Below are 24,846 nucleotides of genomic sequence, written 5' to 3' on the forward strand. Positions count from 1 at the left end.
GACAGTGTTGTTGCGCAGGGAGAAAGTAACTTTAAGTACATTTACTACAACTGCTGAAATAAAAACAAATTATTAGGAAGCAAAGTCTGGCTGTTCATTCCTCGAAGCCATAACACTGTTTTCAAAAGGGTTTTGTTATACCTTGAGAATAGCATGCAGAACTAGTACAAGCAGATCAAACATTGTGAGTCTGTTTATACTCTTTTTTTTGACACATTTTTTTTGACACATTTGGAAATAAGTGTAGCCTACTTTTTACTGGTTAATTGGTTCTCTAAGAATATCTTTCCTGGTGCCATTACTTTTGTATTTTATGTTATTGCTACTTTTACTGAAGTGGAAATTAAGAAAGAAAGAAAGAAAGAAAGAAAGAAAGAAAGAAAGAAAGAAAGAGATTAGCCTACTACTGGGTTGTTGTAGTTGCTGTTGCAGCAGCATCTCCTGGCTGTGTTGAGACGACGAGGACAGTCTCATGTCGGCTGATGACAGCTGGGTGCTGGTGTCCAGTTTGAAGAGCTTCTCCCCTCTAACTGGTGGTCTAATGGTAGGCCTATATTCATACATTTGTGGTACAGGGTTGACTGTGCTGAGTAACACCGCCGAGCAAACACTCCACAAAATGTACACACGACTCGTTGTTTTCATGTTCTTCTGTCAGTCCGTGAATCCACGAGTGGGGCCGTTCAATGATCACAGGTGGAGATAATTATACGGTTGGCAGTTGGCTGGCTTCAGTCTTACCACGTTTAGTGTCACTGTTTACTGCTCTTCTGTTCTTTCTTCTGCTTTGTACCTAGTATTATACAAGATCAAGGCTCCCACACTGCATTTTTGGCAGGTCGTTTATCCTTTATGATGATTGATCGCATCATCGCAGGTATACAGAATGCCATGAATAGAATTGAAGAGAAAGTGTCACATGCATTGTGAGTCGGTTCGGAAATCCGCCAGAGGGCGCCAAATGCGGGGTTCGAAAGGGTAATACAATTTTTGGCCATAAACAAGAAGTTGAAGGAAAAGATTAAGTCTGTCACATCAAGACCCCTTTTCAAATAATTATTTTTAACATTTGACAAAATAGACAATTTTACATTGAGGTGCCCACTGCCCAGATGTCCCTATCTATGCCCACCCTGTATCCTTAAAGTAGGGGGAAATTAAATAGAAAAAAAGCCTTTAATATTAATTAAAATTCTGTTGATTACCATTTTATCAGTGAGGACCAAGTATGAATTTTAGGTTGAAAACACACATCCTTAGAGTGAGAATAGAAGTGAATTCAGTTGTTTTTCTGTTTCTGATTTTATTCACAAATTACAGTTAAACAGTGTATCAATATTTCACCTCATTTTTTGCATAACTTTAACATAATCACATCATAGACCAACTTTAGAAAAACATGTACAATATAACAATAGAAAAGCATGTATAAGTGCACACCCAGTGCCCCTTAAGTAAATGCCCTAATAATGAAAATGAGTTTGTGAGCATATGCATATATGTAGATATTATTTACATGCAGCATACATATAATCGTAATCATTTAAAAAGATTGCGTGAAAGCTGACAGCACTGAGATTCAAATCAAGGCATTTAAAGATATTATGACGTTAAACAAAATGTGTCTGGGATTTGCTCCTGTCGAAAGGGCTTCAATACTAATCACACAGATTGTCACATTTCACCTGCAGCCCTTTCAACTCAGATCACATGATCTCACATTTTGATGTCATCATCACAGATGATGTCACAGGATTTCCCCAGGATGTGTCAATTACAAATTTACAGATTATTTACATGTGCACACACACACACACACACACACACACACACACACACACACACACACACACACACACACACACACACACACACACACACACACACACACACACAATAGTGACTAAGTTCATGTTTAGATTTATCTTTTACAAATACACAAATTACTAACACATATATATTTTTCTTTTTTGTTCTTTTTACAATAATCCCTTGGATTAAAACTAAAATAAATAGTTGAATAAATCCTTTCTCTTCCCTTGAAAAGGGATTATTTTTGCTTTATAGCTGAAAGGAGTTTGAAGTGTGCATGTTTGTTTCAAGGCAGAGCATTATTCACAAGTTGCTTACCTTGATAGACAGATTTTAAAGGTTTTAAAGCACATTTAAAAAAGGTTGCATTGAAACCCTTCCTACTAAAGTAAACATTTGCTTAGAAGGCAGTAATTAAATTGACCTTGATTAATATGTCTAACTAATGCTTTTCTAAATAGGCTTTCCCACCAGAAATATTTAAGTAGTCTTTATAATGCCTTTACTGTGGTAATAAATAACTACTTACAGTATGTATTACTTAAAAAATATATTAACAATCATTTAGCACTGCTTCATAAATCTCCAACAGAGATGGAATAAGTTCCTGGCAAAAAAAGAAAGACTCATACTGGTACATTTCTGTCTGAGCACCATCTAAATGGAAAGTGTAACAAGTGCAGCTTTCCTCCAGTAGACATAATTCACAGGCTAGGTAACAACCCATTCCAATCTCAGATACAGCCTTGTAAACAGGCTAACACACAAATACAGTACAAATCACAGATGAAGGCTATGATGGTCACAGAGGATGAAATGGCATTAACTGTCCACTAGAGGGCCCTGTGAACCTGTGCGTTCCAATGGAACGGGCCTTTTTGCGTTTCTGGTAGCCCGCAAGCAGCCAGCCTGCCACAGTGTGGTCTGTGGTCTCTGCTCCGTTAGTCCAACTACATCCAAAACACACACAAGGCCCGTCCAGCGTCCCAGGTGGTCGCTTCCCTCTGTCCAGTTTGTGCAAACACACCAGACAGCGGCAGAGGCCGTTTGGCTGACTCCATCTTCCCTGCTTCGCTGGCTTTACACCACGCTCCCCAGCTCCGTGGAGTCTGACTCTGAGTCATCAGCTTCAATAGCTCTGTGGAGATACAGGAGGGCAGCCAACAGTCAAACACAAAGAATGTGGCTTGTCCCAACAGCACATAAGGCACTGACACAGCAAAGTAGTTTGTTTCATTTACATTTAGCCGTGGCAATATTCTATACATTTCTGAATGCAGCGCCTCAGTGTCAACCTATACTGAGCATCTCTTCTCTCCTGGTTTCAGAGTTATCTGTAGCCTGGCATTGCCAGACTGATCACATGGGATCACTCGCAAGTGGAGGAACTAAGTAACTAAGCTAATAAGTGATCTGTGTAACAGAGACGATTGTGGGCATTGGGGACTATTACCATCCTGGATGTCACTTGACTCACATCAGTCCACAAAGTAAACACACTTGCTATCTATTGTTAACTATATCCACATTATGACCACAGTTTTGCTCTAAAAATGTGAAAAAACATATTCTACATTTCAGCAGTTTATACAGTATGTTCCTTCTTGTTACCGTTTGCCTGCGACATATGACATAACTGAATTGATATGTTATCCAATCAGTAGTGTGTGTACTGTTTATGTGTACTTGTATTACTATTGTTAGGGCCTAATGGCTCCACAAATATAATAGAATTGTGAGGACAATTTGGTCCTCACAATAATCTTTAGAGTTGGTTTACAGCTAGGAAAGGATTCTGGTTGGTGTTAGGGTTAGGATTAGACATTTATTTTAAAAGTTAGGTGTTGGGGTTTGAGGTATGTCTGATCCATAGCCTACTTGCTAAAATGCATTTTTCTATGCACCGGTGTTGCAAATTGAAAATAGCCAATCTACAAGATCACAATACATGGCATTGTGAGTTTGTGGATTGCCTTGCAACTAAAGTAGATGTCCTCACACTGTGAGTTTGTGGATTGCCTTGCAACTAAAGTAAATGTCCAGTAAGTAGAGTAATAAAGTGCGGGCGCATCACTCACAGCCTCTCCTGCAGCACCTTGTGGTTGCATTTCCTCCTCTCCTCGTCTATTGGATAAGTCTTGAATATTAACAACCCCACTGCAATGAGAACGACAGGTGCAGGAGACACCAGCATCTTAAGGGTTAACGTCACTGCCTCTGGCTGTGAACAGCCGCGGGTCACATAGCCTGCAAAGCTGTTGAAAAATGTAAGGAGAAGAGGTGGTTACATGCCGGCTCAATTATGAGTTGAAGGATTATGTTATTGTTGAGCACATGACTACTGTGCTGGAACGCAAATATTAGGCTACACTAATCTCAAACCGTGATCCTACAGACAACTATAATCTAGTTTTTCTCTAAACTTAAAGTCATGTAGACAGATTTACAGAACCTGAGTGCTGATAATTAGTTTTCACCATGTCTGTCAATAAATAGAAGGCAGGGAATGAAACTGGTCTGTGATGCTTCAATCTAACAGTTAAAAGACACGAGAGGGATCGCTTTAAGCACAATTTAAACTTTGTACGACGGAGCATGTGCTGTGGCCTTCAGTAGGCATGTCGCCTTGCACAGCCGTGGCAATAGCCACAACCTCAACTATTTTGTTGCTTTAATAAAAGCACTGCACTGTCATTAAATCTTTGTTTTAGATGTGTTAGTAGTGTTCAGTTTTTCTAAATTGCATTGCTTTCAACCCTCCACAATCCAAAACATACCACTGAGTGATATTTTATTGCCAGTGTGTTATTGGCAAATTTGGCATGGCTCAGTAAATTGGCCCGGTAAAGCAGCATGTTGTATGTCACTCTAGAAAAAAGTGCTTCAACGCAAATGAGAAGTTAAAACAGCTGGTGATGTGTCTCTGAACAGGCTGTAGGACTACAACATGGACGCCGACTCACTCCAAGCTGAGTGTGGAGACGCCTAGCGACACTCCAGAGGCAAACTTGGTGAAGAAGACGTAGAAAGAGTAGAAGATGGCTTCATGGCCGTGGATATCTGGGTTCTTCACCTTGAAGTCGTCTACCACATCTGGAAGCATTGACCTGCAAGGGAGGGCAAACACAGTATATGAGTGGAAACACTAATAAACTAATAAACAAATTACTTCCACTCCCAGTGGAGTGGGTGTACTCCGAACAAACAAAGGCTGTTTATTTGTTTGAATCTGATTTAGATCAAACTTGACATATGAATTGGGGTAGGTCACAGGGCACGGTCAAAGTTCAGCCCTCTTATACACAGCATGTAGTAGCAGGAGTGTAGCATCTGTCATTAAAGGTGTGTGTAACTTCTGAAGAAAACTCAATACTTACCAAGGAAGGAGGAAAGCTGCAGCTACACTCACACCAGCCGCTACTGAGACCATGTACGAGATGATGATATGACTCTCAATGCAGACGATCAAGATCATGAAAGGAACTGCCCACTGTGGAGAGAGAAAGCAGTACATGAACACATGACTAAATTCAATGCTCCCCAAACGTCAGACACAACCTTCTAAAGATGTGTTTTTGTGCATGCATCTGTACACTGCTTACCGAGATGCCGATGTATACGGCTGTCTTCTTTCCAAAGCGAGTCAGGAACCATTGCCAAAATGGAATGGATACAGTTCCAGAAAGCTGGAGAAGAGAGAATGTGTATTAATGCTTTTATAGGTAGCCTGGCCTGGTAGGAGGCAAGATGGGTCTGCCTGTCTGTCTGTCTGTGAGTCTGTCTGTGTGTGTGTGTGTGTGTGTCTCTCTCTGAGGCTAATCTCGCGAACCGCTGGACCAGTCAGTGGCAAATTTCCTGTGCGAGTAGCCAGTATAAACAAAGCACCGCTTGGCTGGTGTTAATTTGGGAACCTGCTTGTGGGAACGGCACAGCCGGGACACGCTGACCACTGGACGAAGGGGTCATGGGAGAAAGTCACCATAAATCTAAGGGGCTTTTTATTTAACCATGCAGGGGGGCGAGTAACCCCTGACCTGTAGGGGAAACGTGGTCAACCAGTATGTCAAAAGACCACACAAGGACAAGCTTGTCACCAAGAATTCTGCAGCCTGGGAAATGTCACATAACTGGCCAAGATGGATCAAAGACGGCAGCAAATATTTCATTTCTTTCTATTGCCCACCTCTCTTAACTACTTAAGCCCTATTTAATATTTTACAAAGTTTTAAAACTATATACAGTATATTCGTCACATCACAACATAGTCAACTCGTACATCAGCTATTTTCACTATTCAAATTATAGTGATTATTTAAAATTCACATTTTGTGGAATTTCTTTGAAATTTTTATCATAAAATAACCCCCATTAAAACCTTTTGCCTATAATGACATGCCCAAAATAGGCACACCAGGGTTAATGTGTAATGTTGCGTAGTTTTTCTTCCAAGAGGCAATAAAGCAGAAACTAGTGATGTAAAACCAATGAGAAGGATGGGACAGAGAATCAGAGTTGCCATGGCATCGCTCTGACAGATCGCCCTGAGCTACAAAAGCTGTCTGTCCTCGCCTCTCCTGCTGTCCTGGATGGAGTGGGAAAACAGGGGACAGGTTCCCAGGGACCCCAACGACACCTCCTCTCACCCTGAAAATTATTTCCTTTTCAGGCTGCACAGTCATCCTTCTCCTCATGTGAAGGAAGCCCCTCAACTAATGGCCAGAGACTCCATGTGAGGAGACCTCCGTGGCAAACAACATTGAATAGAAAGATTTGAATCTGGTCATTCTGGTTAAGGGTGGAGGAGATGGAGATAATTCTACTGATGTTGACTAAGACCAGGGGTTCCCAAACCTTTCTAAATAGCCGTGGCCTCTGGCTGCGGAGCCACGTGTGGTTTACAGTACACGACAGACGAGGGTCAAGAGTCGCACGCATAACGACAAGAATCTCCTGAAGCTCGACTTTCATCGTACGTCGTCTCTCATATCTTATGGACACGTGACACTGGATCAATGGGATATGGATACTTCCAGGGGGCTGGAGGTCAACAAAGCAAAGGACAAGCCTTTTGTCTTAAATGGTCTGGGTGGTGATGGGCCCAACAGCCGGGAAACGTCATATAAGCATAAAGTGAGTGAGAGTGATCACATTAGTTGCTTCCGTGCTCCCTCCCAGAAGGAACATGGGCTGGCGTTTAACCCCAACCTGACAGCGTTCATTTCATTATAGGCTAAATTTAAAAAGATATATGATTGTCAAAAGATACAATACAAAATACAATTATTAATTAATTCATGATGATGATTTTATGATGTCACCAGATGGTGTTCAAATGATGAATTGTTCAATAACGTGAAATAACACATTATATATCTATTAACTATTAATCAATACATTATTTAATTCATATAATTATATAAAATATTATAATTATTATATTATTCCCCAAACTTTGTATAGTAGCCATCTAGAGGCTAGCTCACGGTATGACGTGATGCAACTCTTTGTGAGCTTGTAGATTGGCTATTTTCGCCACACAACAGCATCATACAACAAGCTTCGTGTTTCAAATCCCACAGGGGGCACAAAGGTCTTTTACACTACAACACAATCAGACGTGCACAGAAGTTGCCTGGACTGTGTCGATGTGCTGATCGTTGATATTATCAACAGTTTATTTGTATAAACAAGCTTACGTGTAAACTAATCTCACAAGACAGATTCTTCTTCTGAAAGCATAAACTGTCACTATCAGCAGTTCAGCACCACTGCCTGCAACATGTAGTGTTGTTGTTAGTAGAAATAAACACTGAAAAGCTCGGGAGGAAGTGGACTAAGAAAGGGGAGGGGCCAAACCAAGTTCCTGTTTTTACGCAAAAAAGCGGTGATGCCCCCAGAGACAAAAAATATTTTCACGCTTTTATTTATCGAATTGGATTATTATTATTTTTTTAACCTTTATTTAACTAGTAAAAACTACATTGAGACTGAAGTCTCTTTTACAAGTTTGAACTGGCCAAGAGAAGAGGCAAAATAAGTGACACAGCTCTGCCAGTAACAATAAATACACGACAAAAAAACAGGACAAACATACAATGCTCATAAATACAGTACCCACTACCGAAGAAGCTCAAAGGGAGAACAGGAATGTCTAATAACGCAACCAATAAAGACTAATAAATGAAAAATGAGCAACAAAATTTGCTAATAAACTCAAAAGCAAGAGAAATTAGCATTTGCGCCTGTCGTAGACATGCGCAGAGCAAGTTCAGTCAGGGAACTTCAGTCAGCGCGCCGGCCGTTAATTGGCTCTCATCCACATGATTCACTCAGCCAATCACACGCTCACCCCATCTCATACCGGCTACTTGAACCAGAGGTTTGCATTCCTCTGCCTTCTTGCATTCCTCTGCCTTCTTGCTTGCCCACTGCTGCTGTATCAGCGTGCCGCTGTCATACAACCTGCGCTCAATTCTGCTGCTGACCCACCTCCACCCCAGCTACCACCTGTCGTTTTGGATCTACTGTTTACGTACGGGGGATTCAGAGTCCCTATGGTCGGGACTGATGCGCTTGACCTGAGTACCTAAAAAGCAGATCCAATACATCGCCAAACCATAATAAATATATTGCATTGATTATCCTATATTCAATAAATATATATATTACATCCTCCTTGAGTTGTCTGACTGAACCAACATTTGCTATACGTCAAAGCAGGAGCAGTGTTTGAGAAGTGTGCCAATGGCAATCCTTTTAAAGCTCACTAGGGGAATCACAGAAGCCAATTTGAGTCTGGTCTGTAGGTCATTCCACGACCAGGGTCCGAAATAAGCATCCACGACCAGGGCACGACTTAGCGCAGCCAAGCATTTGATCTGAGGTTGAGAACGTTTTGGACAAGTTCCCAGAACTTTAACACCTTGAACCCTAGCATCACTATTCTGGGGGAAACATTCGCCAAAAACAAAGTACCGAGCTGGCCCTATAAGTAACTACAAGTATTAGATTACTAGAGCTGTTAAGAGATGGACTCACCATGATCACCAGGAGGATGTTCTGAAAGTTGTTCCTGTGGCCCAGGGCGTATGTAATGAAAAGTGCAAAATTTCCCTCCAGAAGCTGTCAGAGATAGAGGAATACAGACACAGTATGTTCAATTAAAAGAGGACAATGAGGGAAAAACACCCATATTGCTGCTTTTGGCCATAAACCCGTGTTTTTTCATAAATTATTCATTTATTTACTATTTTATACTTTATCACTGTGTCCTTTAAAAGTAAGTAAAATTGATGATGGACAAGAGTTACTAGTGAGCTTGTAGATATGCTCTTTTTGCTATTTTTTCAATACTTTTGAATATTTTGGTGTATAATGACATGCATATAGGGACACCCAAATAGTCAGTCAATAGGTTTTATTAATATTTAATCAATGAAAAGTATTAGCAAGAGCTTGTGGATAAAATAATAACTACACTGGATCCTTACACAGGTTCTTAGGCCATTTCCTGACTATTTTGGACAAACAAGGTTTCTGCCCGACGTGACATGAAAATGACTTCTGCAGCATCTAGTAACAACAGTCTTACCATGAAGGCTAGAGAGGTGAAGAGGAACCCCATGACCAGTTTGATGTAAGGTCCGTGCCCCATCACCAGCCTCAGACCTTGACAGAAGGTTATGGGTTCTTGATTCTTGATTCTTCGCCCACTCTCTAGAATATGCCACCATAGATGAAAGAAACAGTTATGCGGCTTAGGCCCACAGCGCCAAGAGAACAACAATACAATCATATCTATTCAGGGTTTTGCTTTCTCAGATTTTATACGTTGTCAGCTTTGGTCAGATGCTTATAGGGTGCACTGCAGTCACACCGAACTTTGACTCTGTCTATGCGGCGGATTCTGCCAGCGCTTTTCAATGGGTGGTTTGTTGCCATTCGCGGATTTCCGCAAAAAAACAAACGCTCTGTTCCCATTGAAAAGCTTTGGCTAAATCCCACGCACTAGACAGAACATCAAAGTTCGGTGTGACTGCACCCTAAGTTTTAAGCATCTAACAAAAGCTTCTGATCATTATAGAAAAAATATAAATCTAAATACGTAGGTGAGCAAAGAAAAGGGTTGATGAGGATAGCTGTGAAAGGCCGATAGTAATAGAAACCAGTTACAGGTTCACTCCATCATTCGCACCTTCCTTCTCCTTTACTCCTATGAACAAGACGGCTGCACAGAGGACGTAGATTGCGCAGATGACACCTGAGGCTATCATGTAGGCTTGTTTCTGTACACAGGAAGGAAGGATGGAGACACAAGACTTAACTTTAAAACCATAAACCAATGCCATAAAATACATCTTTAAAAAGAGCTCCAGGGACAATAAATGACATGTAGACATTTAGCAGAGTAAGTGTGAACCCTGGTCAACAAACAAGGTAAACTGTCACATAAGTAGAGTTCAAAGAGACCAATGTAGATTATTATTTAAGCCATTTCTGTTGCAAAGACATCACAGTGGACAGAGACAGTAAGGTCCCAATATCCAAAGATAGTGGGTCACAATCAGATGATATGCACAGTAATGTCTGTCGCTAACTGCACATCAAGCCTACACGGAGCGCATCCGCTTTCAAACTGCTCCCGTGGTAATCAGTGAGAGACTACACAGTGCACACTGGACGCGGCCTCACAGAGCTGTGAGTAAGAAGGTGTGGAATACTGAGGCCCTTGGGCTGCTGTCGGCCAGCTGCCAGCCTAGTAGTTTGCGAAGGCATGGTCTCCTGGCGGAGATAATTACTGACATTTGATGACTGTCATCACCAGATGGTGTTCAAATTGACAGGGGATCTGGCAGTTTGCTGACAAACAATAGCAACGGTCACAAATTACATTGATCTGAGGTGAAAATGATATCATATAGTTATACGTAGTTCCCCCAATAATACTAATCCTATATCGCTTGTCAGTAAATGTTTAATTTGTACTGAACTTTGATGACCCTTCTTAGTTTACAGTAAAAGAAGGGTGAAATGAAATTTGTCAGGGCTCGATCTCAGACTTGCATCACATAATAAAAAGTGTCAAAATAACCTGTATGTCAAAACGCTATTTACCAGACACACCATCATACTTCATGGCCGCTATATTGACCATCATATATGATGAGGAATATACAAGTGATATTTGAGCCAGAATACAGCATTGACGAATACAGCATTGACTCAAGAGGAACTAATAGGTGACAGCTATACCCGCTTGCTACTCAGAAAGGCATGAATGGTTTGTGTAGAAACTCATGATTCAGTAAATGTTTACTTTGTACAGAACTGCTGGGACAGCTTGTCGTGGAGTTATCCATAAAGTAGCTACTGTTGTAGAGCCATGGAATTCCAACATTATATTAACACTCACCGTCTCATCCAGTGAAATTTCAGAATGGTTTCCCCTGGACATGGTTTGGGAAGAATTGTCGAAGACATCAAACTCTGTGGGGATGCAGTCGGCAATGGCCCCGCCCACTATCTGCCCCTGGATGGCCGTGCCGACCACCGTGCCCAGCACCTCCACGGTCATACCTGAGAGAGATCAGGAGAGGAATGAAGACATGATGAAACCCTCGTGATGAGGTTCAGCAGATCACACAGACTAGTCTCACTGGCAGAAGAATGCAAAATAAACTGCAGACTCCTGCTTTTGTGTGATGTTATACGGTCAGAAGTGGTAGCCTACTACAAGAACAATATCCCTCTGTGTCAAACAATAATATTTCTTCAGCACACACGAGTCCCGACAACCCGACTTAATAAACAGCAGCAATTGTTTCCTGGCAGACCACCAGCATCAAGTCGAAATGATGAGAGTCGTAACAACTGGCATACATTCAAAAGCCATCAGACATGCAGTCTCATGTTCTCCCTGTGTCCCCTAGGCCTAGGGTAGGTACTCCCACAAAAACATGCAGTAATCCTGGTCTCTATACTGCTTCCGCAATGTCAGCCGGGGCGCCTGATGGAGGGGAAAGGAACAACGTGTTCCTTCCACGCTATATACTACTGGGGAAATTCCCCCCTGTCAGGTGATAAAGAGGGATGAGGAGTGAGCAGTCTGCTCACTCCACTCTTCATGCATTGAAAAAAGCATGAGCTCAGTTCGGGGCTCTCCCCAGGTTGTATTGGCAGAGGAAGAGTACTGCCCAGGATTACAGTTTAGGCAATTGGCACCGGGTGAAATAAATATGGGTTACAAAATGATGGGATAATAATCAAAAATGGCTGAGACTACAATGAGACTGACTTACGGTAGGCAGTGGCAGAGTCCCTCTCCTTCTGTTCTGTACTGATGAACATGGTGAGAGCAGAGTACGGCACATGAAAGCACTGTCAACACAGAACAGAAACACATTGAGCTGTCTGGTCCTAAAACACAAAAAAGCGCATATAGAATGATGTATCAGAGTATTATTAATATACTGACTGTCTGCATTGACTGGAAGAGACAGTAGACGACCAGGTACCAGACCACTTTCCCCTGCTCCACCGGAGGAACGCACCAGATCAGGAAGTAGGTTAGCACAGCGAATGGGGTAGATATAAGGATCCTGTGAAGACAAGTGGATAGAAGTCTTTGAGCAGTGATTTTCAAACCTCCCAGTTTGATATGCATTAGGATTAGGTCATGAACCCTCATTTGGTATGATGATGATGAGTGATTATCTAACTCTGAAAATGTACAAATGTGTACAGTACAGAGAGTTACAGTCCCATAATCCATCCAACGGTTCATTTGGACCCCTGGTGGTCCCCAGAACTGATGTTGAGAAACAAGTGATTTAGAGCAGTGGTTCCCAAAGAAACTACTAGTAGTTTGGTTCTCCGGGATCCAAACTAATGAAATAGCAGATCTACAAGCTCACAACACGTCGCTTTGCGCCGCGTTGTTATCTTGTAGATCAGCTATTTTCACTACTACTTAAAGATTTTGGTTTATGGAATTTCTTAGATTTGTCTACTGGAAAACAAAATCATGAAACAATTAATTGCTTTTAATTGATGTAGAATCAGATCAACGCCAATGGCAGATTTTGGGTTAAAAATTGGTCATGGCCCACTGTTTGGGAAACAGTGATTTTGAGGATCACTGAGGACACTTTTCACTTTTGCACACTTTGATGGCATTTATTTGTGTCTCTACTAAACTATGGAACGTTTCTGCTACCCCTGTACAAAAACATATAGGCCTACGGTAGAGGTACTGTAAATTGTGATTGATTCCCTTTAATATCAATGCAACAGTGTTATGTAGGTGGTTCTATGAAATATGTGTGGCAGCAAAACCAGAGGGACATTCAGGTGTCATGGCAGCAACAATGAAACACAGGAGGGATATAAGATCCAAAGTAAAATAAAGTATCTACAGGTATATGATATATCTTTATAGAATGGATCACTAGAAGTGTATCCCTGCATTAGGACCATTATCCTGGTACTTTCAAATGAAGCTGGTACAACATATGGTCAAAAATTCTCGGCTTTACGGTTTAATAAAGTCTGTCTAATGTATTATACCGACTGTTTAAATGGCCTTGACCTTCCTTTCATTCCTGTTCTCTTACAGTTACTCTCTTTATTACCACCTGGGTTACTTGTGAGTGGGTCTTTTCTCTTTTGTGAATAATCCCCCTAATCCTGACTTGTTTGGACTCATGTATTTAGAGGCCAAACAAGGAACCGTCTACACACAAACTAGGGCAGGAGGGAACCACTCCACATTCTACTGGCACAGCTCACCCTGCTCTCCGTCCACTCCATAGCCTTTATTTCTGTAGCTCTGTACTGTGGGTCTTCCAACTGACCTGACTAAAACATTTATTGGGGGCTGTTGCTTCCAAGTGGATCGCGGACGTTGTTTGGCCAGGGTTAGTCGGTTTTATGACATCAAGCCATCTCCATATTTGGATAAAGTTTCAGCTAGCCCAATCCAAAATAACCTGCTTTGACTATCATGTACATTTAAAGTTATAAATAATGAAACAATATAGCCTACACAATGTGTAGGGAAAAATGTGGGAATATACAGTCTACTCAACTGGCAGCATGCACAACAAATGTCACACTTATCGATCCAGTGGTTTGCGAGATTAGACACAGACTGGACAGACGTCTTATAGACGGCTCGCCCCACATGGAGTTAACACGGTATAAACAACAACAAAACCCCTTCATGCTGTCTTTTGCACTTTACACAAACTGTTAAGAGCTGTACAAATGGAACCAAGTGGTTCCATGTGTGGTACAGTTAGTGCAGTTCACCGACCACTAGGTCAGCGACGCAACTCAAGCTGCATTGGGGTGATGATGAGTACACCTGCTGCTGCTATTCCTCAACAGAACATGTCTGTGCCAGCATCCACGGGTACAACACAAGGTCATATCACATCAGATTTTCTTTCACATACTGATGTACAATATACGTAAGCACGATTCATTCCTGCACCGAAAATACGGAGTCAAGAATGTCACGCCTGTGGTTTGTATACAGTATGTCATTTATTTTATCTCAGGCGTCAGCCCATACCAACCACAATTAAGATTAAAATAATTTGTTCGCCCATATATGGGGACTAGGTTGGTGGAGGGTGTGTAGAGCCCAGCATCACATTAGATGATTGACACAGGGGTGAAAAATGGGTTACAAAATCATGGGATAAAAAATATATATTTAAAAAAAAAAGAAAAAAAGAATTGTTTGTTAAAAGGTTGAAGCTCTATATTCTGATATGTATAGTAGAATAGAATAAATAGAATGTATCAGCCTCATCAGCAAACATAATTTATCAGCTTTACAGTTCCATCCCAAACTGGTTCTGTATCCTGAGTTCCCGACCCGGTATTTTCTCTTTCCAAAAGAGCTAGAGATACGGGGCCCATGGCTATTGCTGTCAGAATATAGTGATATTCAATGCTTATTTTAACAAAAACAATATCACTGACACTTATGCCACCTTTAACACTGTTAGTTTTATTGTGGAAGTGGCTGGAAGCTCGTGCAGTATCATAATACACACACGTTTGTTTATAGAACATGACACACTAGTCATACACTCTCCTCTCCCTCCCCTGTATAACACGCACGCGCGCGCGCACGCGCGCACGCACGCACGCACGCACGCACGCACGCACGCACGCACGCACGCACACACGCACACACGCACACACGCACACACGCACACACACACACACACACACACACACACACACACACACACACACACACACACACACACACACACACACACACACACACACACACACACACACACACACACACACACACACACACACACCACACACACACCACACCACACCACACCACACCACACCACACCACACCACACCTCACCTCACCTCACCTCATACGCTCTAGTCTATTGGCTGACCCAATCAGTTTAATGAGAACTAATGGGTTCATTTAGCTGGAGATGTGAGGTCAGATTTAATTTCGATTGGCTGTGTTTCACAGTCACACACTGATGCGATTGGCCGATTGTAGAAAAGATCACAGATGCACGTAAGCATGCAGAGGTGAGCAAGTCACTGGCAATGACCTTGAGGCGAAATAGAACGGGGAGGGATGTATTTAATAGCATTATCCCATTATACATCTAGATTGCTTTTTCAATCAACTGAAATGTCAATTTCGACAATTTCGACAAAGTTTAGACAAATTTGTTATTGTAAACAGATCCTTATCCGAGTTTATCTCCTCATTCATGCACAGGATTTGTTACAAGAGACGGTCGTTATTTCCGCTCACAAGCTACCGTCCACGGTCCACACAACCATATTCTAACAATGGCTTCATTGACATGCAGCCAAGCATCAGGCCCCTTCTTGACCCGTGGTAACCTCTCTCCAATCCTCTAACCCCCCCTCCCCCCAATTTCATCCCCTCACAGCATAGAGCGCACACGGACCTGAATCCCACGCTCCCATTGGCCTAAACTGATGGTGTGTTGTGGGTTGGACCAATCGTGTAAGGAGAAGCCGGTGCTTTCCCCACCCCCCCAACAGACATGCAGCACATGGCAGCCAGGATGGTATTCTACCTCTCAGTGACTTGCGATATGACTATAGAATTTCCTCTGTGAAAACGCCTGTTAAGATATTTCTATATCTGCCTGCAGAGGGGATGAAAGCAATCTCTCTCTGGCTCATGCAACCTGAAACACTTGCATCCAAATACAAGGAGGGTCACTTCCAATCCTTCTGGTAATTATTCTGTTGTCTCCCTCCAACAGTGTGAGCTTCAGTATATTATGGAACAATGGCCTCTATATTGTTTTGGGGTGAATAAACGTTGGGCATCCCACTGTGATAATGTCAGCAGGGAGTCAGCAGTGCCCTTCAATATGTATACAGAATTACATGTGAAAATAAATGTAGTACTAAAATATTTAGTATTTTCTCAGAATAAATTTGAAGAATTAGACTAGAAAGGCCTAATCGCCTTCACTGAGTAATTTACAGACATTAATATGCTATTTCAACACAAAACACAATTCCTGAAATGTTTTGTCTTGCAACTTACTTGCATACAGCGGACTAATTGAAAATACTAACTGATTTATTGTGTACAAGTGTACGAATGTAAACAAATGGTTCCATTAACCCTGGCAGTGTAAAATCTTAATTAAATTAACTTTGCGCAATTACTATTTGTTTCATTGTTTTGAGTTGCAACTGAGGTCCGTTTTACCAAGTACAAGTGGTCAATCATAATGTTGTGCTTTGTTCTGTACCTCACCTACTCGCCCTCCATCCTTCTGGCAGTCTGGCACACATTGGCAGACTCACCAGTCTCTCATATGCCTGCTTAGCCATGAGCTTCAAAAAAGCACCGCCAGCTTACCACCGTTTCACACTTCCAACTTCCAACAGAAGGAAAACCACCTGGATATTCCACTACTAAATGAGATCTACTGAACCTAACAAGCTTGATTGTTCCGGACCTCATCTCCAGTCTGCACCCGTGTTGTGTGGAAAATAGAATCGCTGTGGTACTGTGTGGCATAAAGAATAGGCTACAGGCACATTAGGTGCATGCAAGTCAGGTTGCATGTATTACATTGCTTATGCAAGACTGTAGACACAAGCATTGCATGTGTATACACATGCAAATGTGTATACACATGCACCTGCACGCAACTCAACTCAACTCAGTCACATCACAGGTTAGCTCCAATCGGAAGTTCAGAACTGCTCCCTCGACTGTATAGCTCTGAGATGAGGTTCTACCACTGCGTAGGTATATATATATATATATATATATATATATATATATATATGTAAAAAAAAAAAAACTGCCTTTATTGACAGGTTGAAAGTAGATTGACAGGAAATGGGGGGGAAGACATGTGGCAAAGGCCGTCGGGATCGGGAGTCGAACCTGCAGCAATGCAGCATGCCATCAGGCTGGCTCAGCAGCCTGGGTGCCCGGATTGTTGAGCTAACCGTCTGGGCCTCTCTCAGATGTTTTACATTTTAGCGCTCAAGAAACTTTTTTGTCAGCCGACCGACTAAAAAAAGCCGGCACTAGATGCTGTGGGACCTTATCTCGGAGCTATACAGCAGATGGACAGGTTCCACATGGAGCTGATCACAGGTTGATAGGTATAAACCTGTGCAAGCCATGCATACCGTGTCACTGCAGTCACACCCCATTCTTGCTGTTCTTTTTAATTTATTTCCACTTCAATATTGTTGTCATTGTTACAGAACCAGTTCTCAATCTCATGGAAGCATCTCTCGCCTTGCTGATTCTACTTCTCTCATCATCCTGCCGGCTTCGATAGTTTATTTGTCAATCACGTTTCCTCATTTTTTTATTTCCTCTCCACTTGACGTCTCCATGCTAGACTAAAACACACATGTTGCTATATGTGACTCAGGCACGTACCAGGGCATCATGCGGCCAAAACGCGTCCATTTGCTTCTGCTCACCAGGAAACCCACGGTTGGATCTGTCACTGCGTCCCAGGCCCTGCCCACGAACAGAATGATGGAGGCGTAGAATGGATCCAGCTGTGAGGAGTATGGTAGAGGATTGTGTTTAGAGATGACTTCATGCAATTTGAGCTTGTATTGTAAATCTATGTCTTTATTATCCAACTACCAGAATCTAAGAGGGGCAACCTTGCTGTGTGTGTCAGCACATCACGGGCTGACCAGCACTCCACCTGCCTCCAGATTTGCCACAGACTCTTCACCACTTCTGTCTATGATCTAGGCTATGATCATTGTCTTCTCTATTGTCCAGTTAATAATAAAACACATTACTCAGGCACTACTACGCAACATCATCAAACAGCGACGCACACCTATGGTAACGTGATTCTACAGGCCACAGGTTTATACCTTACACTTTTTCCCCCGTGGCTTGACGGTCAAGCTTCTAGTTATATTTATATCTGCTTGTCCGGGACTGCCGGTGGAAATTTTCTATATTTCTAATTTTCTAAATTTTTCTTCCACTTGAGCTTACTGCATTTGTTCACCGTCATCCCTGATTAAATAAACCATATCATCGTCGTCCCTGATTAAATAAACCATATCATCCCTGATTAAATAAACCATATAAAAAATAATCAACTCATATGCCACCGAAGGCTTAACATGGTGAAGGGGTCAAAAGGACCATGATAACAGTTGTGAAATCCCCCCGAGGATTTATGTGTGTGTTCTTGTAACGTCAATTATTTATGAACGAAGTACCAGTTGGCTTGGCTGTAATGATGTGATCGTTCTGTCTGAATGGGCTGCATTTAGAGTTGTACAGCACACTGGCAGTCATAGAGTGGATCTTGTTACTGCACTAATTGAGTGACAAAGCAGAACAGTGGGAGTCTTGGTTAATGCGCTTGACTGCCATGGACTGTTAAAATGATACCAGGCTTTGTCATTGAACCTAAACCGAACCTTCTGGGAAAAGATTGATGCACTGTAGCAAAACTCAGTGTTAAGCTCACAGAGATATAGGCCTACTTCAGTATTGTTTCTTGCTTTGAAGGATTCCTATTCCTGCAGTGGTTGTATTCTAGTGCTAATCACACCCGTGTGAACTTAAAGGAGAATTCCATGCTAGAAGGCTTTCTTACCTTATTTGTAGTTGTTACGTCCCCACCAAAGAGGTCCAGGTGTTATTTTGTGCAAAAGTGCATTATTGGCGATTTCCCCTAAGCCCTCAATGGGGGTTGGGTTTTTGTGCTAATTCGCTTATTTCCATTGAAATAAGTAGTAAAGTGTGCCGATTGGGATAGTATTTACATTATGAAGAGAGGATATATACAAGAAAAATGATTATTGATTGATGGAAATAAGCGAATTAGCACAGCACCCCATATCCCCATTCAATTCAATGCAATTCATTGAGGGCTTATGGTAGGGGAAATAGCCAATAATGCGCTTTTGCACAAAATAACACCTGGACCTCTTTGGTGGGGACGTAACAACTACAAATAAGGTAAGAAAGCCTTCTAGTATGTAATTCTCCTTTAAGTGAGGGGCACTCTTATCATCATACATCATTAGGCATACCATATTCTGAATGACCAAAAAGAGGACACATGTGCGCGTGCATGTGTGCGTGCATGTGCGGTTCTGTTTGAATTAAATCAATTTGTCAAAAAGGTTTGGCTCCTAAATTTGATCAAATATGCTCTATATTAGTTATGTATAATATTTAAAGCAGTGGCTCTCAAAGGTGTGATCCAGGGACCCTCATGGTTCCTTGAGGGGGTTCCAAATGGACCCATTATAGGTCTGTAACTCTGAGAGTGTAACACATGGACCCAAATGGACCCTTACAGGTCTGTAACTCTGAGAGTGCACTAGTACAAATGGAACCAAATGGACCCTTTTATAACTTTTAACTCTGATACTGTACAAATGGAATCAAATGGGACTCTTATGGGTCCATCTGGTTTTACTCTCAGAGTTATGGGGGTCCTTGAAATTAAAAAGTTTAAGAACCTGTATGCAATGGCTTATCTCTTGTAAAAAGCCTATTCTCCAAACCATTATCTTATGCTTTGCTACTGTAGGTTGTACAAAATAATATTGTAAAACATGTTAGTGCAAACATTATCCAAACACATCAGCAAATGTACAACATGCAATGTGCAAAAAGTTCAAAATCCAAAACAAAATCACGCAGGTATAAAAAGTCTAAAAATAAAAACATCATGCAAAAGTAGCACATTGTGCCAAAACATCACTGCAAACAAAGTGGAAACAAACAGCATTATACACACACACGCACACACACACACACACACACACACACACACCCTCTTCCCTGGAAATACACACACAAACAAGTCACACACAAACAAGTCCGCACACTCACAGTATTTCCTAATAAACATGACTCAATCAGGTAAGCTGGTAGACTGCACCCTTCTTGAGAACTACATTTTCTGTGGAATGTCTTAACCTCAGACTTCCCAGTAACTGATGACATTGATGCACTTCCACGTCCGCCAAAAGTAATGCATTGTTCCGTGGAAGAAAATGCCAAATCCTCACTTTGCTACATTATTAGATTTATGGTCAGGGACCACATGCAATACCTTCACGGCTGACCAGTGGTCCACGGACCACCTGTTGAAATGATGTTTTTATTTTTAGACTTTTTATACCTGCGTGATTTTGTTTTGGATTTTGAACTTTTTGCACATTGCATGTTGTACATTTGCTGATGTTGTGTTTGGATAATGTTTGCACTAACATGTTTTACCTGTACATTGCATGTTGTATGTACATAGGCCTACTCCATGTTTTCTTATTTTATGAACATTGCACACACACACACACGAAGGGGGCTTGGCACAGGGGGCGTGGGTATGTCCAGATGGTTGCCTCGCGGAGGCCTCTTTTGTCCAGTGTCCATTCTGGGTCTGGAAACGGTACCTTTTTGAGCGTTGACCCCAGTAGAAGGTCTGCTGCTGTGATTTTTACACCTCTCCCGCTTAGCGGAGAGTGGGGTGTGGTAGAGGACATCTCCCTGAATGCGTGGGTATGTCCAGATAGTTGCCTCGCGGAGCCATTCTCTGCTCTGCGGTCGGGACCATTGCAGTCAGCGCGCAGTGCATGCAGAGTTATGAATAATACACATTCCGGGGTTCGGGCTGAAAGTCCACCTCCCACAGTGTTTTTCCACTACGAACCATTGAACGTGCATTGTAATACACATTGGTCTGAATGGTCTGTGAGCGTATAGCGATATGGGCGCGTTCGGAAATACCGCACCGGAGCGCCTATTAGTTTGCATTGCACAGTGTGCTCAGTGCGCAATTTCCGAACGCGCCCTATGTATATACAGGCGATACGTGTAAAACCCCGGACATTTGAAGGAATTTATAAAACCCCCCCGGACTGCCCGGACAGCCCCCCAAAAGAGGACTTGTCCGGGCAAAAGAGGACGTATGGTAAGCCTATACATCATTATAAATATCATCTCATTCTGGCCAATCACAATGTGCGTCACTTTTGCCCTCAATACGTACTTTGCTCAGCCAATCAAATCATCTCAATTCCGTGCTCAGCCAATCAAATCATCGCTAAATTCACACAAACACACAAAGCTGGGCATAGCCCCTCAAAAAGATGGTTGCACTCATGTCTCCTGATATATGATATGATATAGTACTTTGTCAGTTTGCACTGAAATTTGTCTGCAACCCAGCAGCCTTGCATGCAACACATATAGGGCCTACACACATTTGACATAACACAATGTAACATAACACATAGTTGGCCTTTATTTGTGCTGGATGGTCAAAAACGAAAAATGTGTTTGAATTCAAAGTAATTGGAAAAGAGAGAAAAGTGAATGCAACCCCCAACCATGTTGAACTCCATGATACACCATGTGATGCGGCAATGCACTGCAACTGGAAGCACCACCACCCCCTGCTCATGTAGAAACAGAAGTGAAGGGAACGGGGTGCGACTTTCAGTGGTGAATGTGTGACCGTAATAAACAAAACAGTCGCACACCCACTCACTAAAGTTCCATGTGCCAGGCAGAGGTCAGAATCCAAAAAGACTGCACACTGGGTGATGCTCCATCATTGAACAATTATTTGTTTCCAGCATTTGGACGTGATGTTTAGAGCCTCACCATCTGATGAATTGCCAGACACTTCAAAATGGTGGAAACCAGTACATTTAAATCTTTGGAGACAACTTTATTATTTTTGAATGTGTGACCGTAACCTTAATCAGGCATAAGGATAACATACACAGTGGGTGGTGGCACACTATTCCAGATGATATTCTAATCGTGGTCTTTGACCACATTACATGCTACTGTGTCTCACCTGGGCCACATCCAGTAGGTATATCTGGAGGAAGAAACCCAGAGCGCTGCCAGTGATCTGGTAGGGAGCTCCGCCGAAGGCATAACACACCTTACTGCAAACAGACAGATGGCCTTTTTGGTCTTTGGTCTTCTGGAAAAGGAAAGAGAAATTAAAGTGTTAAATGCAGAAACACCGACTCCAGAGAGACGGTTAGATGGAACAGAGATAGTCGTGTCATGGACTACAGAGAAGTTGAGTTCCGTGATCCAATTATGATTCGGTTGATCAGGGGCTTAGTGACTGCAGATTGTACACTAAGCCCTTGATCAACCAATTCATAATTGGATCACGATCATCTCTACAGTTAATGTCGAGTTCAGAGAGCTCACATTCCAAAGAGGGAAAACATGTGATGATTATCTCATCACTGTACAACAGTACACTTCTCAGACATGAGGATGAATCGTCCTCCTCCAGCCCTGCGCGTTCCAAACGCTTGGTCTTTCTCGCAAACTTCACCCTTTATGAGCTCTCGAGGCCATCAGAAACGCTGTAATGCCTAATTCATGCTTGGTCGAACGAATGCCTTGCTGACCAAAAATACACCCGCTGGCCAAGTAGTCCAGGCGCATGCCACATAGGCTTTGGCCTGACAGTGCGCCGCGTGTTCGAGTCCCGTTCATGATGATCTTTGCTGCATGTCTCTCCCCTGTCTCTCTTCACTTGATACTATCAATAAAGGCAGAGAAGCCAAAAACAAATCTTAAAAAAATAGCCGACCCATAAGCTCACAGGCGAGTTGCATCTGCGTCGCGAGCTTATATAGATCGGATATTTTCAATCCACAGGCTTTACCACGTAAGACTGAGATTGGCCAAATCTCCCCTCACCTCATGTACTTCTCAGGATGTCACACAAACAGCATTAGCCTGTTGGTCAGCTTAGAAAGTGGTGCGAGACTTGTCGGGTCACTGTAGTTCGTTCACACACACACACACACACACACACACACACACACACACACACACCCCCGCCCTGACTCGGCCACAGCCATTGGCTCTGGCTGTGGGATGTTGCAGGCATGCAGGGTGACATGTCAGGCCAAGCCCGACATGTCAGCAGAGAGTCAGGAGGCTGTGTGTATGTTTACATCCTGCATCCATACAGCCAATGAACACCTACCATATGATGATGTCATGTCAGCCTATGATTACACTATACAACAAACACACATGAGTGTAGCATCAAATAGACTAGACAGTAGACACCTGTCTCCTGTAGAGGAAGGACCTCTCCAGAGATATGGTACAGATATGTACCATATCGATACGACAGGAAATGCTGTCCGAGTCGACAGTTACGATTAAATCATTTGCATTTCTACATCCATACATGATTTTCTAATTGATTTGGAAACATGAAATGTTCAGACAATAGGGGTACCCAGCAAAAGTAGATAATATAGCATTACAACAATTTTAACTACGATCCATTTATATGTCGGCGATTTAAAAATAGCAGATCTACACTTGTGAATCTGCTATTTTGAACGAATATGGAAAAATATCTAAAATGTTGTTTTTCAGAACATCAAACATTTTCAGATGGGGGTCCTCAGCCAAATACATATCAATGTAGGGGTCCTTGACATGAAAAGGTTTGAGATAGATAGACAGACAGACACTGTCAGACAGCCATGCAGATGCGGCCGCCCCTGCACTGATGACAGAACATGGCTCACATAGCCTAAGTTTATCTTCATTAAACAAAAGTCTCAGCAATGTCATGAGTCATGACTCATCACCGAGAAAACAGCCACCACACAAAGTGGCTCATGGTCCATACCAAGCAGCTGGGCTGCTAAACTAAACAGCCTGCCCTAGAGTAGACTAATGAGCTCTATTGGATACAGCTTTCCCGTGTTACTGTTTAATTGAACACGCCAAATGCAGGAGGAACATTCACTATTCATATCTGCAACTGCTCGTCGTCAGCTTAATGTTTTACACACAATCGTATATGATCATATCTCCTTAATGAAGAAGACTGCATGTCTTTATTATGAAGACATGGTTCCTTTAAAACCGGCATTATAGTAGCCTAGGCTGCTATGAAGTATGAATGGACAGCTGCCTGAAGGTGAAGAACACATAATGATGAACGTGGACATGCTGGATGAAATATAATTCAAACCCCGCGTGGACAGAAAACATTTGATGTTTTAGCCTGCGTTATAATGTATTATGAGCGTTAATATGGTGGATAAAATCGGCCGCCTTGCTCGACCCATGAACAATTAAATCCATGTGTAAAAGGCAAAACCATGAATTCTAGGGCTATCCAGTGGATAGTATCCACAGGACATTAAAACAGTCATATCCCTACCTACGCTAACGCGTGACGCCGTCACTTCACTTACCTTTGCAATTTTAATTCCATCTGCAGCACTTAACGGTTTTACCGGTAACAAAGTTGTAGCAGCATATTGTTCAGCACCCTCTCCTCTTGCCATCTCCTAATTAGATCTCAAGACGATGGAAATACCTATATTATTAGCGCTGTCTTATTTATTGATGGCGAATATCTTGCACAGCCAGCGATATACTGCCGAATGCGGACCGTTACAGAGCGGTGCGTCTTTGAATTTGATCAGTGCGTCCTCGCTCATTCATCC

The 24,846-nt window shown here is 42.3% G+C and overlaps 1 protein-coding gene across 1 annotated transcript; it reads right to left on the reverse strand.

Moving 5' to 3' along the window:
* Window positions 1-1,292: 1,292 nt before the first annotated feature.
* Window positions 1,293-24,846, reverse strand: LOC308330193 (sodium-dependent lysophosphatidylcholine symporter 1-B-like). The gene is made up of 14 exons (XM_080784952.1): window positions 24,592-24,846; window positions 22,191-22,322; window positions 17,768-17,892; window positions 12,287-12,410; window positions 12,111-12,189; window positions 11,225-11,388; window positions 10,007-10,097; window positions 9,404-9,528; window positions 8,851-8,934; window positions 5,415-5,498; window positions 5,190-5,302; window positions 4,776-4,919; window positions 3,891-4,067; window positions 1,293-2,950 (listed from the first exon to the last, which is right to left on the reverse strand). The coding sequence occupies exons 1-14, from the start codon at window positions 24,682-24,684 to the stop codon at window positions 2,893-2,895; spliced, it is 1,593 nt and encodes a 530-aa protein (XP_080641078.1). The 5' UTR covers window positions 24,685-24,846; the 3' UTR covers window positions 1,293-2,892.

This window comes from Protomyctophum bolini, assembly GCF_963924005.1.
Source record: "Protomyctophum bolini genome assembly, chromosome: 15".
In the NCBI taxonomy this organism is placed as follows: domain Eukaryota; kingdom Metazoa; phylum Chordata; class Actinopteri; order Myctophiformes; family Myctophidae; genus Protomyctophum; species Protomyctophum bolini.

Bases quoted from the DNA above. Each gene is read 5' to 3' on its own strand.
- LOC308330193 (XM_080784952.1), bottom strand. From the start codon at position 24,684: ATGGCAAGAGGAGAGGGTGCTGAACAATATGCTGCTACAACTTTGTTA. The intron at 12,411-17,767 runs GTACGTGCCTGA...TTGTCTTCACAG, and splicing joins TTTGGCCGCATGATGCCCTG to GATCCTTATATCTACCCCAT. The intron at 4,920-5,189 runs GTAAGTATTGAG...CCTCCCTTGCAG, and splicing joins GCAGCTTTCCTCCTTCCTTG to GTCAATGCTTCCAGATGTGG.